Source organism: Topomyia yanbarensis, chromosome 2 (assembly GCF_030247195.1).
Source record: "Topomyia yanbarensis strain Yona2022 chromosome 2, ASM3024719v1, whole genome shotgun sequence".
Taxonomy (NCBI): Eukaryota; Metazoa; Arthropoda; class Insecta; order Diptera; family Culicidae; genus Topomyia; species Topomyia yanbarensis.
This window is the reverse complement of record NC_080671.1, coordinates 177,067,946-177,087,517: the sequence shown is the minus strand read 5'-3', so window position 1 is coordinate 177,087,517 and position 19,572 is coordinate 177,067,946. Positions and strand designations below refer to the sequence as shown.

Genomic DNA, 19,572 nt, shown 5'->3' with positions numbered 1-19,572 from the left:
AGTTAACGGTGCCATTATTGGTTTGCAGCGGACCTTCAACAGAGTGTCATCCGAGTTTGATCTTTACATTCCACGTAGCAGATTACAATTTGACTTTTTAAATAGATTAAGAAATTATCATTAGGACCCCACGGTGTTTGTTGATATTAATTATAAATAAACAAATAAACAGAAGATGTTTTACGTTGCAAAATTCTTCGAAAATACTAAACCGCCAAAGCTGAAGGTTTCGAAGCTATGTGATATTGACCGTAAAACTGTTTTCGAGCATTTATTTTACTTTTATTCGCTATTGAAGTTCATAGCTTAAGAACAAGTCCTTGTATTCGAAATTGTATTACGCCATTTAATTCAGTGCTCAAATGTGCATCATAAATAGCACTAACTAGATATTTTTTTTTTTAGTTTTCTTCATTTCCAATCCTACTTAGTGGATATTCAAATAAATACAAAAGTACAAAAGAAAATCAAACGCTCGTAAAAACTTATCCTGACCTACTAAAGGCCAACGGAAAACGCCATTTTTTCTCAGTTTCTATATAGATGTTTTCATATAGGTATTTTATTTGATATTGACATGCTTTGTCAACTATAACATCCACACTAAGAGTTCAGTTACAAGATCCCATTCCCACAATTTACCACAAAGTCCCCATGGTGTTTGAAACATAAAGTTCTCAATGTAATGATAAGCTAATATACTTCCAAAATAATTATTCAAATATTAAATACTTGTTGAAATAAAATAATTTTTTATTAATTTTTTTTTTTTCAATCAAAATTATTTTGGTTTGGGGGGGAGGTTAACCCCCAAAACCCCGCCTGACTACTCCACTGGCTAGAGCTAACTATAATCTAATAGATTATCGACAAAACCCATACAATGGACGTTGGTCTGGTGGCTAGACGTAATCAATTTGACTCAAAAAAGAACCAGATACTCTTGGTGGGACTAGGAAACTACTCTGGGTTTTTCAAAACTGTTTCTTTTTTGTAGACAGATTACCAATTATATTCACACTGCACATCTCATTATTATTCATCTTAAAATTTAGTACAGTTTTAATTCACACTAAAATGCGCCTAAAAGAAAAAATTGATCATTTTACTGATCATATTCCACAATTAGAACAGCCCTAATAATAAGTACTAATAACACACGATAATGGTGCGCTAATAATTTCCCATCGCAGGTAATGTATCCGAAAGCGGCTTTTTAAATTAATCCATATAGTTATCACGTTTGCTACCCGAACGACGGATGCTACTTATTGTTCTGAATTATCACATCTATCTTCACGAGCCGTAAGTGAAGCAATCTCAGTTTAGTCGTTACCAACTCAGTCTGTCAGTGTCAGTCGTTCTAGGCAGTCAAACTAAGGAAGTGTTCACGGTCTCGGTCATCGTTCCCGACTCGCCAGCCAGTTAAGTCAGTGCCGTTGGTGAAATACAGCTGCTTTCCAGAAAGTGATTGAGCATAGTAGCGAGCTCGAGCGGAAAATTGGACTGAATTAATTTTTGCCACACTATTCCACTTCGCATTTGTTACCTTTATGGAGTCTGCTGTTGAAATACGTCAACCCAAGAAGCAGAACAGAAGCCGAAGCAGAGCCAAATCAGAACAGCGGAAAAATGGTGCCAAACGCGGAAACAGATGAGCCACCAACCGCGAAGGATGGCACTAACCGGAGCGGGAATAAATCTCGCCTCATCAATCCCCCACTGGTGCTGCTAAAAATGACCATGTTTCTTATCTTTGGGGCAACCTCTTCCCTGATCCCGTACCTGACGATCCATATGCAGAGCATCGGCCTGACGGTGGGCGAAATAGCGACCGTTTATTTGACGCTGCTTTTCACGACCTGTCTCAGTCCGCCCATCAGCGGATACATCGTCGACAGATTCGGCCGGTACAAACCGGTACTACTGGTTTGCCTGGTGCTGAATATCGTCGCTCATCACTCGCTGGATTTGATCCCAAGACGGCAGCCGTTTGGGCTCGTGACGGTGCAGCCGCAATTGTCGCTCGGAGCCGCAGATAATGGAACGATATCTATGGTATGCATGTGCTAATGAACGTTGCCTTTAATCCTTTGAGAGCTTGTATTTTCCTACAGCGAGCGTGATTTCAATAGGCTGCAATTGGGTGGTATCTTAGACAGACGCCTGTTCAAAATTCCAGGGAAGATTAAAAAAATATACCTAGTACTTCTTTGTGTGACTTGGGGAGATTGAGACAAACAGTCGAAATGGTTTTTGAACAAATTAGCAAATATGTGGCCGTTCCGATAATATATCTACGTTCTGCGAAAATATAATAATTAACCTAATGGTGTATCAACCCTTATACACCCAGGTTTTTTTTACGCGGTTTTTTTGCGCGGTTTTTTTACGAGGTTTTTTTACGCGGATTTTCCAATTAATGCGGTTTTTTTACGCGGATTTCCCAATTAACACGGTATTTGCAAAAAATATTCTAAGTTCTTTTGAATGCAAAAGACTTAGAAGATTTTCGGAAAGATGGAAGAGACGGGTCTGGAAGATTCCTTATGGCCCGCACCCCCAACAATATGGGTATTTTCGGAATGGTCTTGAAGAGTAGGTTCCAGAAATTGATTTTTGACGCCATTTTGAAATCAAAGACGGCGACTTTCGGTTCAGTGAAATTCGCTATAATCCAATCAATATGGGTATTTTCGGAATGGTCTTAAAGAATAGGCGCCAGAAATTCATTTTTGACGCCATTTTGAAATCAAAGATGGCGACTTCCGGTTCAGTGAAATTCGCCATAACCCAATCAATATGGGTATTTTCGGAATGGACTTGAAGAGTAGGCGCCAGAAATTGATTTTTGACGCCATTTGGAAATCAACGATGGCGACTTCCGGTTTAGTGAAATTCGCTATACCCAATCAATATGGGTATTTTTGGAACGGTCTTAAAGAGTAGGCGCCAGAAATTGATTTTTGACGCCATTTTGAAATCAAAGATGGCGACTTCCGGTTCAGTGAAATTCACTATAACCCAATCAATATGGGTATTTTCGGAATGGTCTTAAAGAGTAGGCGCCAGAAATTGATTTTTGACACCATTTTGAAATCAAAGATGGCGACTTCCGGTTCAGTGAAATTCGCTATAACCCAATCAATAAGGGTATTTTCGGAATGGTCTTGAAGAGTAGGTGCCAGAAATTGATTTTTGACGTCATTTTGAAATCAAAGATAGCGACTTCCGGTTCAGTGAAATTCACTATAACCCAATCAATATGGGTATTTTCGGAATGGTCTTAAAGAGTAGGCGCCAGAAATTGATTTTTGACGCCATTTTGAAATCAAAGATGGCGACTTCCGGTTCAGTGAAATTCACTATAACCCAATCAATATGGGTATTTTCGGAATGGTCTTAAAGAGTAGGCGCCAGAAATTGATTTTTGACACCATTTTGAAATCAAAGATGGCGACTTCCGGTTTTGATAAATTCGCTATAACCCAATCAATAAGGGTATTTTCGGAATGGTCTTGAAGAGTAGGTGCCAGAAATTGATTTTTGACGTCATTTTGAAATCAAAGATAGCGACTTCCGGTTCAGTGAAATTCACTATAACCCAATCAATATGGGTATTTTCGGAATGGTCTTAAAGAGTAGGCGCCAGAAATTGATTTTTGACACCATTTTGAAATCAAAGATGGCGACTTCCGGTTCAGTGAAATTCGCTATAACCCAATCAATAAGGGTATTTTCGGAATGGTCTTGAAGAGTAGGTGCCAGAAATTGATTTTTGACGTCATTTTGAAATCAAAGATGGCGACTTCCGGTTTTGATAAATTCGCTATAACCCAATCAATAAGGGTATTTTTGGAATGGACTTGAAGAGTAGGTGCCAGAAATGGATTTTTGACGCCATTTTGAAATAAAAGATGGCGACTTCCGGTTCAGTGAAATTCGCTATATCCCAATCAATGTGGGTATTTTCGGAATGGTCTTAAAGAGTAAGTGCCAGAAATTGATTTTTGACGCCATTTTGAAATCAAAGATGGCGACTTCCGGTTCAGTGAAATTCGCTATAACCCAATCAATAAGGGTATTTTCGGAATGGTCTTGAAGAGTAGGTGCCAGAAATTGATTTTTGACGTCATTTTGAAATCAAACATGGCGACTTCCGGTTCAGTGAAATTCGCTATAACCCAATCAATGTGGGTATTTTCGGAATGGTCTTAAAGAGTAGGTGCCAGAAATTGATTTTTGACGCCATTTTGAAATCAAAGATGGCGACTTCCGGTTCAGTGAAATTCACTATAACCCAATCAATAAGGGTATTTTCGGAATGGTCTTAAAGAGTAGGCGCCAGAAATTGATTTTTGACACCATTTTGAAATCAAAGATGGCGACTTCCGGTTCAGTGAAATTCGCTATAACCCAATCAATAAGGGTATTTTCGGAATGGTCTTGAAGAGTAGGTGCCAGAAATTGATTTTTGACGTCATTTTGAAATCAAAGATGGCGACTTCTGGTTTTGATAAATTCGCTATAACCCAATCAATAAGGGTATTTTTGGAATGGACTTGAAGAGTAGGTGCCAGAAATGGATTTTTGACGCCATTTTGAAATAAAAGATGGCGACTTCCGGTTCAGTGAAATTCGCTATAACCCAATCAATGTGGGTATTTTCGGAATGGTCTTAAAGAGTAGGTGCCAGAAATTGATTTTTGACGCCATTTTGAAATCAACGATGGCGACTTCCGGTTTAGTGAAATTCGCCATAACCCAATCAATATGGGTATTTTTCGGAATGGTCTTGAAGAGTAGGTGCCAGAAATTGATATTTGACGCCATTTTGAAATCAACGATGGCGAATTCCGGTTTAGTGAAATTCACTATACCCAATCAATATGGGTATTTTCGGAATGGTCTTAAAGAGTAGGCGCCAGAAATTGATTTTTGACGCCATTTTGAAATCAAAGATGGCGACTTCCGGTTCAGTGAAATTCACTATAACCCAATCAATATGGGTATTTTCGGAATGGTCTTAAAGAGTAGGCGCCAAAAAAAGAGAGGGGCTAAATTGGGATATTTATCGTTTTTATGAAAGTATAAACAAGGGACAAATAGGGGAAATCACGATTTGCCAGCATATCTCGGACTGGGACATTGGGTGGTCATATATAGAATCTATTTTCTAGTCTTAAGATAGTTGTAATTTTTTTTTCTCTTTTATAAAAAAAAATATTTCAATATTGTAACCTCCTAGTTTAAAAATATCCAAAATGTGAAAACAAGAGTATTTGGCACCGCCAAGCTAACGCATTTGTGCCTATGAAATAAACGAAATTAATAAAAAAAAAAGCAGGAACGATTTTCCTTCTTATATTAGAATTAATAAATTAGTTGATGCGGACATCATAGTGTCCAACGTTGAAATATAGCTATCAACCGCTGCATTTGGAGGGTTGTGTGTGGTGAGGTTGCGCACACACGGCGAAAGATTTATTCAATTCTTCCACGAAATTGACATTTATTTTTCCAATTAAATTTTCTATAATGTATTGATGACCTTAGATCAACTATCTTTAGGCTAAGTATTTTCTAATCGGTTAATGGCTATACAAATAAATTAAAATGCAAATCTAAAATTTTAACGATTTTAGAAATAAACCGGACCAAGCTGAACCTTGTACATGTTCTGCAGCGTTTAATTTTATATAGGTGTTTCAATGTGGAACTGGAACGACTACAATTAGATCTTCAATATAGCATTTCGTATTATAATTTCGAACAGCTTTGTTTTCAAATGTAAATTGGTATACACCGCCATTCTATTTGATGCTTAGTTTAAAACACGTTTGGAAATGTGTCTTAAATTCATAGAGCAGCAGACCGGATCATCTGGCGAAAAATAATGTTGAGTCTAGTAACGTTTAAAACATGACGTAGCATGAATTTTAAACTAAACGCTCAAACTGCTATTGGGAAGAGTAATTTTTGAAATGCTCAGCTTTATTTTATACAACTGTTAAAATTATGAATCTGGAAATGAATCACTTCTGAACATGTTCTTACGATGTTTCTTATCTTGAAATTATATTGCACAAGTTGTCGAGCCTGAGTGTCTATGCTAAATACTCTTCAAAACACAGCTCAAAGCGTATTTCTGATAAATCAACAAAGAGAATGGCATCCATATAAAATACCACGCTGCTGAATATTGATGTAAACTTATGATAATAATCAAAACCAATCAGTACTTTCTCTTGGTCAGATGACATTGCTTTTTGGTTGACTACCAAAACAATTTTGCAAACAAATCAAAAGTGAAACCGCTCTAAAATACCTCAATCTCGACACCAACTAACCCTCGCCATTCAACCAGCGCAATCCATGTTGAGCCTGCCCGTGCTTTAGAAATACCTACAGATGCTTGTTGTCAGATGCCTTAGTTATAAAAAACTATAAGGAACAGCCCAATTGTTCGAACTGTTGACGTAAAACCAAACTTATAGATAGAGAATATTTTGGTTATAACATCGATTAACTTGCTAGTGTATTTGGATGTATAACAGTAATCGGAAGCTTAACGCACACGGTCGGGTTCTCCAAAAATCTATTGAGTTATTTAATGCCAATGACACACACACTGATTTTATTTGCTTTCAAATACAGGATCTTTGGTTCATGGTTAAGAACCTCTCGCGGAGTTATACACTATCATATTAGGAGAAATAAATCGTTCTACATATGCCTTCAAATCTCAACCGTTACAGTGTTATCGAACTTTTTAAATAAATTTGTCTTAAAATATTTCTCTTACTCAAAAAGTATACTTTGTATTTTAAATCTTTTAGTTCCATTGGAAAAGTGAGAAAAAAATTTAACATCATATTCCTATCTCTTCTCGTTTCTTTCTAATTTCATTAATAAACTTATCATTCGGTCGACTTGTAAGTGCTTAAAAGACTCTAGACTACAAATATACTTTATATCATACTCAGTTGCGTTTCGGCTTCGCCTCATCAGAAACCGACACTAACTTATTGTCATAATAGATTAGCGCCGGCTCTAATCTATTCCGACAATAAGTTAGTGTCGGTTTCTGATGAGGCGAAGCCGAAACGCAACTGAGTATGAAAAAAGGATTTGTGTCCTCAAGTGCAAAGACTGGTTTTACCAACAAATTTTCACCCTGGTGAGAAATTTTGGTTTTTACCAAATTTTCCTCCTTAGGGTGAAATATAGCATAATACTTTATATCGTTATTTCCGAGGTTTCAATGGAAAGCTTAGAAAATTTTCAACTAATTTATGTACAAATATCTTTTAGTAAGGAATATTAAATGACTTTTTACTAGAAAAATACCACAAAATTAGTGTTTTTCGAGGAGACTTGTAATTATTCTTATTATAATTCAACAAAATTTATTGTTACTATTATTTATTTGATGCCCTTTAACATTCTCTATGAGTTATTATGTGATACTTTATCTCAATCTCTTTTCATTTCGCTACAATTTAATGGTTAACACAACATGAAATCACTACAAATTTAGTGGGTTCGAAATCGTTGTTTTTACATATGAAATGATGTGATAACAATAATTTTGCGTCGATACGAAATAAGATAATTGAATGAAGTCAAAAAGAGTATTGTAGAGCTTGCTGAGATGCATCATTTCTATGATAATAGTGGTGATGTTTATTACTTATTATTTTAAGAAAATTAAAGAAAATTCCAATAATAACATTAACTTTAAACTAATTTACTTCCAAAAGAATGCTAAACTCACTTAATTGAAATATATTAATGCATTTTTACTGAAAATTTTTTCTTGGCTTTCCAATAAAAACAAAAAAGTACAATAAGTGCCTTCAATTAGAGCTAGTATTCGAGAAAATAAAATAAAAGTATTCAAATTCAATAACTCAAACACATGGAAACAAAAAGAGATTAGCGTATCATGTTAAAGAATAAATTATGCAGCTCTTCCAGGCGAACAATCTGAATTATTAAAATGATGACGTTAACAATTAAGATTTTTGAGAAATTACCGAAAAATAAAATAAAATAAAAATATTAAATTTTATATAAATTACTTCTTAAAGGCTACATAACCTCATTAGCTGAAACAAGCAAGGAAATCATTCCATGGGAAATTTTCTCACCTTCCCAACGAGGCTAAAAGTGTACCTTTTGAGATGGATTTATTTAAAGAAAAACAAGTTATTTATAGAAAAAGTTCAATAACTCTGTAACGGTTAAGATTTATAAACCTGTATACCTAGATGGAATGAGAATGTGTGTGTAAAGAAAGTTTAATCCAACTTAAAAAAAAAAACAATAGAATTTAACCTAACCCATCGCACTAACATATCCATCCACACATGGATCAGACTATATGAAATAGATAAACGATAAAATCCGATACCATATGACTAAATGTGATGAACCTGGATAGCACACACAATTTTGAACACTAATTTCAAATGGGTAGGGTTTTGATAAAAATCGATCTAACCAGCGCTCAAATACAAAGCAAAAAGGCGTGATTTACTTTTACCCACAGCAAGCAGAAGTAAAACCAGTCGTTATAATGCGTGTGTAAGTTTCAAGGTGTTCCCCAAAGCTGAAAACACTGGGCTTAGATACTTTCTACATTCAAGACCAGTTGCTTCCAGTGCTGGCTGATGCACGCTTCTTAACTTTCGAGCCGGCACAGAATTTTCAATACCTACATACATACGGGTGCGGTGTTCACATACAATGCGCAGTGCAGTGTGTTAATATGGCTGCCTGATGCTGTTTTTATTTCTGACACGACGTCCGATGGTCCGAACAATGCTGACAAAAAATAGGCATATTACGGAAATTTCTCCAATTAATAGATGAATCGAGATCCTGTTAGCTAAAATCTATAATACTAATTGTGTAACACGAATTAAAATTACTGAGCATTTTCACCACAAGGAGAGCGGCTATGCAGCATTTTCCCGCCAGCGATTTTTTTTTGGAAAGAGCCCACGGCCGGAAATCTATTTCTCGTAATCTTTAACCTATAGCCTAGAACCAAAAACTAAAGTTTTTTTTATTCCTTGGAATCTTTTGTCCGAATTACATTTCTGGTCAGCTATAAAAAGGCGTTTTCGAGAAAAACGCGATAAAGTTTTCAGTAAGCTCGGGATACACATAAGAAGCATAGCGGTCGAATTGAAAACAAATATATATATATATATATATATATATATATATATATATATATATATATATATATATATATATATATATATATATATATATATATATATATATATATATATATATATATATATATATATATATATATATATATATATATATATATATATATATATATATATATATATATATATATTATCGATGCTTTCCATATCTTGATATATAATTTTTCAGACCCCAACAGAACATTTTAGGCCAATAAAAAATGTCCAATTTTTTAAATCTGCGGTGGTATAACCCCTAAAATAGTTGAGAATGGCTTCATTCCGTGCCGTGTGCCCAAATTTGTCGTCACAGATTAGCGAAGCGTGACCTTCTGTGTGGAAATTCATGGTATTTTGGCTATGTTTTATATTATACAAATTTTCAAGGTCATATTATCAAAAATCTAGTTTCCACTATTAGAATCTGTGCTTAGAAATATTTCTGTCGAATTTGTGCAAAAATGTCGAAAATTTCTCGTGAAATACAGATTTAAAAGCGTTTCTAGCCACTTTTCGTTACACATCATTTTTGTTATTTTTGAAAAGTACACTCTCACATCGAAAACAAATCGTAGTTCCACATTAAAAACGTATCACGTATATCCTGAATATGAAACATATGTATGAATATAATATAAGTTACAGGCATTTTACACCACATACCTACAAACCACCGACAATATTTTGATATGAGAGTTCCACCGGTTTCGTCAAGCTAACGCACACACAACCATTTAAATCAATCAAGTGACCCCAACTCAAGCTCACAAGCAGAACACGCACACACGTCCTACATTTTTGAACTAAATCCAAATTCAAACCACCTGAGTACATTGCGAATCATTGTGTAGACACGACTCGAGCAGTATGGTGAAGAGCACACGACAGCCTTTGTACACAACAAGGGAATGAGTGCAAGTTATACCCGTAACTTGCACTCGATTTAAGGTTCAAGTTACCTTTTTTAAGCATGTGTTAGAATTGAACGCTTGGAAGTGTGCGTAGGAAAATTTGTGTTCAGCTTTGCCACCGGATTATCCATTTAAACCTTTTTAAAACTCTAAAAGAAGAATATCAGTCGATTTATTAGATCATCACGATTCAATTCATGCATAATACCTGCTGGAAAAACCATCGGCTTAGCTAAATGGTGCTTTTGAAAAAGTGGCTGTGGTTTTTTCATAGCGCAGTTGTGTTGCGTACCCCAGCTCGGTGTGGTAGTGTGATAAAAAATCACAGCCACTTTTTCAAAAGCACCATTTAGCTAAGCCGATGGTTTTTCCAGCAGGTATTTTGCATGAATTGAATCGTGATGATCTAATAAATCGACTGATATTCTTCTTTTAGAGTTTTGAAAAGGTTTAAATGGATAATCTGGTGCCAAAGCTGAACACAATTTTTCTTACGCATACTACCAAGCCTTGAGGTAACTTGAGCCTTAACTGTGTGCAGTTTAATGCCCACATCTATCCGTTCAGACGCTATAGTCAATATATTGCTCGTTTGGCATGCAGGCAACGAATAATAGAAAACGGACACGCGGAACCTATCCATATAACCTCCCAATACTTGACAAAAAAAATCATTCGAATGTTATGAAAATGCTAAAAGCTACCTGTTTATTTTGAATAGCGAAACCTTTGTTTTATTTTTAATAGCGCTGGCAATGACCTGCACCTGGTTCATTTACTTCGATTTGACCAAGAATCTCGATAACAATTCGAACTATGGTTTTCCGCCATTTTAAAAATTGACAAGAGTTTCGAAAATCCACCTCAACGACCGGTTGGACACATTTTATTGTTTTAAAAATCTAAAAATAGAGAAACCTGTTACTACATTTTGAAAAATGAACATATTGTTAAAACGGTTTACAATCTTTTAAAGAATTATTTGAATTCAAATAATTCGGCCGAATATTCGATTGACTAATAAATATTCCGGAGTAGCGTCTAATTACACCGTTCGACCAAAAAAATAACAAGAGAGTTTTGCAGCCGCATATTGCCTTTGGAAACTGGAAGGAAAACGATAAAAAGGCATTTTCCGTTTCTCTGTAGTACGTTAAGATCGGTTCTGTAACCAGTTAATAGGATCGAGCAGGAAAATAAAAATAAGAGAATTTGGCAAATATTTTAGTGTACATTTCAAATGAATACCGTTATTAGATTTTTACTTGAGGAGGTAACTGGATTTACATTTATTGGAATTTCGGCTCTTACGGTCAGATTTATTAAATGGGGTGATTTATACTGCCCGACGTTTCGGCCACTGGCTATGGCCCTTTTCAAGGGACATGTTGGGGCGACAAAGAACCCATTAAGAATACGCCTCAATGGACACAAATCCAACATCAACAAAAAATCCAGCACAGGATTTGACAGGGCAAACACTCTAACAACACACTCAGGGGAAAAACAGCACTTACTGAACACATCATACAGTAACAACATAACTTCGATCTGACTCATCGCTCTACTAATATTGGAGATGTGTCATATCCAACACCGTAAACCGTCACCGTCAGATAGCAGTGACAACAACACACAGATAAGCCGTCACCTCAAAGCTTTCTCCCAAACGTACTCAGCCAAAACTGATTTTTTGGCTCATTACCATCTCACATTGCACCAACCATCTTCTAAAGTGTCTTTGAGTCGAGCACAATGGTCAAAAAAGACTGATGGGAAAACTGAACAATTCTACCCACCAGTAAGGTTAGCAAAATAATATTCAATTATTTCGGTTTCGACCCACTAACTTTCATGCAATTGCATAGTCACGACATATTTGAAGCTAATTTAGAAAAAACCTCCGATCGTCGGCAAACGACGCTTAAACGAAGAACGCTAACGTAGTAAGTAACAAATTTTATTTTCGTTCTTAAACATATTATTTACCGTGAATAAACTACCGTGAATAAATTACAGTTTTCCTTGAAAAAGGCCATAACCAGTGGCCGAAACCTCGGGCAGTAAAATCACCCATTGTAATAAAGCTTAAAAGCCGAAAATCCAATAAAAAGCGTTATTAGTTTTGTATACAGGGTCGCGTTCTCTAGTTATACACTTTTAGTCAGGAATACTGAAATAAATGTTCAAAAACAGATTTCTACCGACATGATAACAAAATTTCGAAACCATCAACTTGGGAGGTACACAATTTTCTATGAATAATAACATAGTATTTTGAAAAAATAATATTGGGTAATCAATACCCCTAGAAGTTATAAAAGAGAAACAACTCTAAATAAATTCATTATCAGATACTAGGTATCTTCAGTAAAGATGTCAACATTAATATTTAAAACAACTTTGCTGTAGACAAGAAAGCTCTATGTATTCAGGGTATCGAGATATATTAGGTTATGTGCAAAATATCTATTGATGTTTACGATAGCTGTTATAGTTGTTTGACATTCTACAAAGTTGTATAGAGCAATGAACACGCATTTTAGCCATGGTATGAGTCTCAAAAACTTACTAGCTATATTGAAGAAAATGGAATTTTGTCAGTATTATCTTGGATATGTTGTATACAAAAACCTTTCATGTGAAGCAGGTTAGCCCTTTACTGCCCATGATCGTAAACCACTCCAATAAACATAGGAAATCCCATAGAAAACGGGAGAAATATGCGATCATGATTATGTAAGTATGCATACTTACATAAACTAAACCGCATAATAACCACATACTTACATTAACTAAACCGCATAATAACCAGGTTCAAAAAAGCTCTTCTGAATCTGGAAATCAAGCAAACTTTCCCTAAAATAAAGCAAATATCTGCTGTGATCAACAACAACCGAGACACTATAGCTGAACTCACAAACCAGACGATCGCACAAAAGTTCATCGAAACCCAAGAAATAGCTTTTCGTAAAAATCTGAATATCCGCACAAAAACCACATCCAAAAAGCTTCAGAATACTCTACGATAATCGCACCAACATCCAAAATCTGTAAAAACGAATGAACGTGCGATTCTCAACGCCACCAACGTTAATGTTCCAGATGAGGCCATGGCACTGCTTAGTCTGGGACCCAAATTCGCACTACCACCAACAAGCATCAACCAGATTCCTTTCTATCACCTGCTAGCAAATTTAGAGGGTATTCTCCGCACTCACCAAAATAGACAAATTCAAGACAAAACTCGATGCCAAGCAATCAACGTCGTTCAAAACTATATCAACGGATTCTCGAAACACTCTGACAAACACGACCCACTAGTCAGATTCTGCACATCGTCTTTCAATACCACTAACAAATTTATCAAATCACACCCAAAAATCAGTGTTCTGTCATCTGACAAAGCAAAATGAAACTGTCATTATGTATACTAAGGACTACGAAGAAAAAATGAGTTCGTGAGTTAACGCAGAACAGACATATAAATGTGTCTTAAAGGATCCCACAAATAGCATTCAAACTAAGAATAACAATTTAGTTAAAAGATTACAGAACTTGATGCTCATTGACAATCGAACTGCGAGACAATTGACAACCTACAACGCAACCTGTCCACGCATCTGTGGTCAACCTAAAGCACACAAAAGTGACCTACCTCTTCGCCCGGTCACACCAAACATAACAGCTCCAACATACAACCTATCTAAATTTATGGCAACAATTCTCCAAGCATCCTTCAAAAGCGAATACAGCACTAATAGCTCCTTTGAGTTCTGCGAAGAAGTAAACAACGTACAACTACCTGAAGACTACATTATAGTTTCACTGGATGCCGTGTCGCTGTTCACCAATGTGCCAAGAAACTTGGTCATTAAAAACATAATTGAACGCTGGAGGGAGGTAAAAACTGACATCAACCTGGACCTCTTCCTTGAAGTCATAGAATTCTGTATGGAAGCGTCATATTTTCGCTACAAAAACAAATACTACTACCAAATCTACGGCACTGCTATGGGAAGCCCACTCTCTCCAATATTGGCCGAGATAGTTCTTGATGCAGTAATTGATTGTGCTATATCGAATCTTCCATTCCGCATACCGTTTCTAAGAAAATATGTCGATGATCTGTTTCTTGCTGTGCCCCGCAATTCCGTACAAACAACACTCCAGGAGTTTAATAATCAAGATGAAAACATACAATTCACACTAGAAGAAGAACAAAACGGTAAATTACCATTCCTTGATATGCTAGTTATACGCAACTCTCACGACACAGTGGTATGCCAAACCAATAGCTTCAGAAAGAATGCTTAATTACTACTCATTTCACCAGCTGAAATATAAGGTGAATGTCGCAAACAACTTCATTCATCGAGTCAGAACACTGTCACGCACACACAACGAATTGGAGCAAAAGCAGATCATCAACACCAGCGCGATACTACATAGTATTGGACCACACCAGCTTACAGAATATTAGAGCAATAATAGATCTATCTCACTTTAGCACTCACATCACAAACCTGTCAAAAATATCTACTACCAGATTTTATAGCAATAGTTCCCATAATCAAATACCAATAAGTTTAGTTCAGAACCGCCATAGCAAGCCAGACCAAAGCGAACAGTAAGCATCGAATTTTTTAGAAGTTGTTTCGAATTTCAAATTAATGTTATTATCGTTAAAATCATCATTCTGAACCTTTATAGCCCATATACCACCCACCGCTCCTTTTTGTAAAGACAGTATGCTTAGAAAAGCCACTTAACAAGGAACGAATGAGTAGATTGTAAGTCAATGTTTTGTTGTTTATTTTTATGTGATAGGTTTTTTCATTTATGTAAAACAAATTTTCTTGAATATACAGTGTCCCCTGAAGATGATGCGCCCCTGCATCGAAACGTCGGAGTAATCAACATAATTCGTTTTAATCCATATAAGACTGCTTAGCCGAAATTAAGATCTGTATGCGATCATGGGTAGCTTACATCTTTAAAATAAACACATCAAAATGCACAATTGAACAAACTGGTAGTCATGATGGCGGGTTCGGCAGCCGGGCTTCCGGGTATCTTGATTCGTTGCGTAATGGTCAATTGGCTGGAGCAATTATCCTACCGATAATGATAATAATCTTTCCTCCTACCAGATCAGTTTAGGTGGTCACTTCTAGTTAACTTAAAATTGCTTTGTTTTAATTTTTGAGAAAATGATTTTTTTCTATGGAACACGTTTTACCATTTTTTTTCAGAACCAACCCTGCAATCAGGCTGAGTGCCCCACAATGGCAGTATTTCAGCAAAAGCTTCAACGAACATGTTTTCCCGAAATAAAAAACTTAAGTAGATTTGAAGTCATCTTCACACAATCTAACGAATCCAACAGATCCTGTGGGATGATCAACCTCGAGCAATGTTCTGTAGATCCATGGAAAAATGATTCTGTTCCACTAATAAACATCCAATGTCCGCTGTCCAACGAGTACGATCGAACGTTCTGGTACTATCTTTTAATCCGGTTCTTTTCCACTACAATGCTGACTGCCACCGTAACCATCACCGATCCGATGGCTTTGACAATGATTGAACAACACGGAGGCGATTTTGGGCGGGAAAAGCTGTTCTCCAGTATCGGGATGGCCATTTTCACTCCGTCAACTGGTCTACTAATCGATTACTTTTCTGAAGGTTATCAAAGCACCAACTATAAACCAGCATTCTACATTTACGATATCCTGCTGGGAATGTCTTTGATCTCCGTGCTGTTTCTGCCGATTGGCAAAAAGCTACCATCGGAGAACATTATGAAGCATCTGTTCAAGATCCTGCAACATCCGCACGTGTTGGTGTTCATCTTTTTCTTATTCTTTCTCGGAAGTTTCTGGGGCTTCATCGAGAGCTACTTATTTGTGATCATGAAAGAGATGGGTTCACCCAACTATCTGCTGGGTTTGACCTATACGGTAGGAACTGTAACCAGCATACCGATGATGTACCTGACTGGACCGATCACGAAAAAAGTGGGACACGTGAACCTTCTGGTGGTGGCGTTCTTCGCACATGCTCTACGAATTCTAGGATATTCTTTCATTTAGTAAGTATCATCATGATTCTATCAAATTTAAACTATTAATTTAATAATTTTCCAACAGTAACCCATTTTGGTGCTTCCCAATCGAACTGAATGAGGCAATTTCCTGCTACTTTATGTGGGTAGTGGCCACAACGTACTGCGCCGTTTTGGCTCCCAATAACTTGGTGGCGACCTTGATCGGTGTCTCGGGAATGATTCATTTCTGTCTGGGAAAAGGTATTGGATCGTTCGTGGGAGGATTCATGATAGCGAGCTTCGGAACTAGAATGGCATTTCGGTACATGGGATACACGGCGGTGTTGGGAGGTGTGCTTTATAAGTTTCTTCATATGATCTGGCTGAAAAAGTACGACAAACATCAGGCGGTGGAAACCGAAGAGCATGCGATAAAAACGATTAAGGAGAGTGAGACAATTACTGTCAAGTGCGATCACTTTTGAAGCTTCCTGACGATCGCAAAACTGGTGCTCTAAAACTAAATTGTTATTTTGAGATAATTTGAATCAGTAATATACTGCCCATAAAAGCATAAGAGTCCCATATGGATTTTTGTCGTAAAATGAGTTATCTGTTGGATTGTATTATGTATTACCACTGTATCACAATGCACAAATAAGATTACCAGGATTGTTTTGAAAATATCGAAAAAATACCAAACAATGGTTGTCCCATCCATAAGGTTCAAAGAAAATGTAAATGTTCAACAGCGGTTTTTCTCGGCTTGCTGTTTTTTTCAATATGGGACTCTTATGCTTTTATGGGCAGTATATCTATGACGTTTTATATTAGACATTTGACCCAATTTCAAATGATCTTCGATTGGCCTTCGAAGAAGTGACGTTTGATTTTTCACGCTAGACGCTGTTTCATATTTTGATGCAAGTCACATCCCATGGTCTTCATATCTAAACACAAACACTAATGTATTACCACAATTGAAATAGGAAGAAATTTTTAACAATTACATTGAGTAGAGGGTGATATCTCTCGTGCCAATAATGAAAAAATAAATAAAATCCACACTGAAAATAACTAAATAACCACAACTATGAAAATAATTCAAACTTCGAAACATTGTCGAAATTAATACCTTGGTTAGGATTTAAAACCATGAGATTACACATTAAAATTGTTTTATACTGAAACAGAAGAAATTTCGCATCTATCTTGAAGCTTTGGATACATTTCGATATACAAGAATGGATAATACAATTTTATTATGACTAGGGGAATCAATTACGATTATTTTTAAAAGTAATAGTAGAGTTAAGCATTTTTAACGATATTATTTAATTTAGCGGATAAAGATATTCAGGAGGGTGTGAATTCTTTCATCAAAAAAAGAGGAAAGAGTGTGGACAATGATGACAGGGAGAAAAATATTAACTTTCGGCTTCAGATAAACGGAAAATCAATGACATCGCTTATAGATGAGGGCGGCCTTCACAAGTATACATCATGAACTGAGACACCACGTGGTCTTCCTCGAACCGGCTGTGGTTCTTCTAGACGATTTTATAGTAAGGCTCACATGTGGATCGGCAACGCACCGAGTTGCTCGTGTGATGTTGCTGTAGGTTCCGTGCTTGTTAACTTGTACTACAGATATTTTGTGTCACCTTGAAATCGCATCAAACCAACGATGGTGTACTGAACAAACAGAAGAGGGCAGTTCTAGGAATAATAAAAAAGGACAGGGATTGTAAAATATGTATACTGATAGTTTTCTGGAAGCTGTATACGAGGGACATGTAAGAGAGATCTCGGCTTGTCAGTACATTTCGAACTGAGACATCGCCCGAAGTGGAGCCAATAGCTCCGATCTGGCGGAAAAATACTCGGCACATACCCGGAAAATATGTTCGTTATCGTGATAACCGTCGCCATATACGCAGATACCGTTATTCGCGAACGCAATAAGTCAGAGGTGAACGTCTAACGTGAAGTGATTGGATATGAGCCGAGACAGCACATCGATGAAATCCCGACTTAAATCAGCTCTTTACTAACATAGGCCATTCCAATTTCTGTTGAGAGCAACGCAAGGCAATCATTCGTCCCTTTGCCTTTGCGAAAGCCCAATTGAACATCCAACAGTAAGCCAATTGCTTCGACCCAACTGTCGAGGCGGGATAGGATCATTTTCTCGAACAACTTTCGGATACAGGATAGCATAGTAATTGGTCGATACGAGTTGTGATCGGAGGCTAGCTTTCCTGGTTTTTGGATGGCGATAACCTTCACTTGCTTCCAATCATGAGGGACAATGTTAACCTCAAGAAACTTATTAAATAAGTTCAACAAGCGTCTCTTGGCAGAGTTTGGAAGACTCATTAACAAGTTAAATTGTTACATGATAAGAGAGTAAGTGAAAACTCCACCATCCAAAACGGTGTTTCGTTCGCGTTATCGTAAGAGAACGCGGAGCGGTAGATCTTCTGTGCCAGGGCGGAATCCGGACAGAGCTTTTTGGAGAAATCGAATATCCAACGGTTTGAATGGAGTAATGACACTTTTATTGCGCGGCCCTTTTTGTTATGTTGTGGCTTTTGTTAGTTTTCATGCAAATATTTTTGGTGAGCGTTTGGAGAGTGGAATGACCGAGTATGTCCAGTGCGTGAAGTCACGGGGGACGGATGGAGGGGTGTGCTGTTGATGACTGAAAAAGTTCCCCGTGTAGTTTTGACGTTTTCGCTGTTTTCACCTTCTGTTACTGAAAAAATCCAATGTATGTGTTGCATCTTTTATCAGTTTGTCTTGTCTGCCATGGATAACTTGCTAGTGAATATACGAAGTCATCGATGGGGTATTTTTCTGTTTGTCTCTCTTTTCTTCTGCTGTTCATTGAGCAGATTCGGTCTGTACCCTCATTGAATGCTATTGGAGGTGTAAGCCCGTTAATACATGGAAATAGCGGCGAAGTGGGGGTGGAGACGGAGAGTGTATTGGTGAATGTTTGTGATTCTCATGGGCTTTTCAATTGATGTGCGCCGGTGTGGTGGAGTGCGCTGATTTTCCTCTTTTTTGCGCTTTCTAGCGGAAGTGCCAACTGGATATGGTCGGTGTTAGGTCAGACCGGACTAAGTGACAGTGCATTGATTTCGAGAAAAACGCGTTTAAAGCTTGAATCGCAGCATCCTTTACATTATAATTGGAAAATAATTTTGCCATAATTCTTGTTTATTGTTTCATATTTCAAATCTGGTAAAAGTGGAATGTAGATGAAGTAATTCTTTATCCAGTGCTATCATTAACTCATTTTTTGATGTTTTTCGACTTAGTCCGGTCTGACTTAACACCGACCATATGTTCTATTGGCATTTCTGCTGGAAAGTGC

The 19,572-nt window shown here is 36.9% G+C and overlaps 1 protein-coding gene across 1 annotated transcript; it reads left to right on the top strand.

The window, feature by feature from the left end:
* Positions 1–1,332: 1,332 nt before the first annotated feature.
* On the top strand, positions 1,333–17,275 carry LOC131682223 (major facilitator superfamily domain-containing protein 6-like). Its single transcript, XM_058963557.1, has 3 exons — positions 1,333–2,058; positions 15,394–16,235; positions 16,294–17,275. The coding sequence occupies exons 1-3, from the start codon at positions 1,633–1,635 to the stop codon at positions 16,673–16,675; spliced, it is 1,650 nt and encodes a 549-aa protein (XP_058819540.1). The 5' UTR covers positions 1,333–1,632; the 3' UTR covers positions 16,676–17,275.
* The last annotated feature ends 2,297 nt before the right edge of the window (positions 17,276–19,572 follow it).

Bases quoted from the DNA above. Each gene is read 5' to 3' on its own strand.
- LOC131682223 (XM_058963557.1), top strand. From the start codon at position 1,633: ATGGTGCCAAACGCGGAAACAGATGAGCCACCAACCGCGAAGGATGGC. The intron at 2,059-15,393 runs GTATGCATGTGC...ATTTTTTTTCAG, and splicing joins ATAATGGAACGATATCTATG to AACCAACCCTGCAATCAGGC. The intron at 16,236-16,293 runs GTAAGTATCATC...ATTTTCCAACAG, and splicing joins CTAGGATATTCTTTCATTTA to TAACCCATTTTGGTGCTTCC.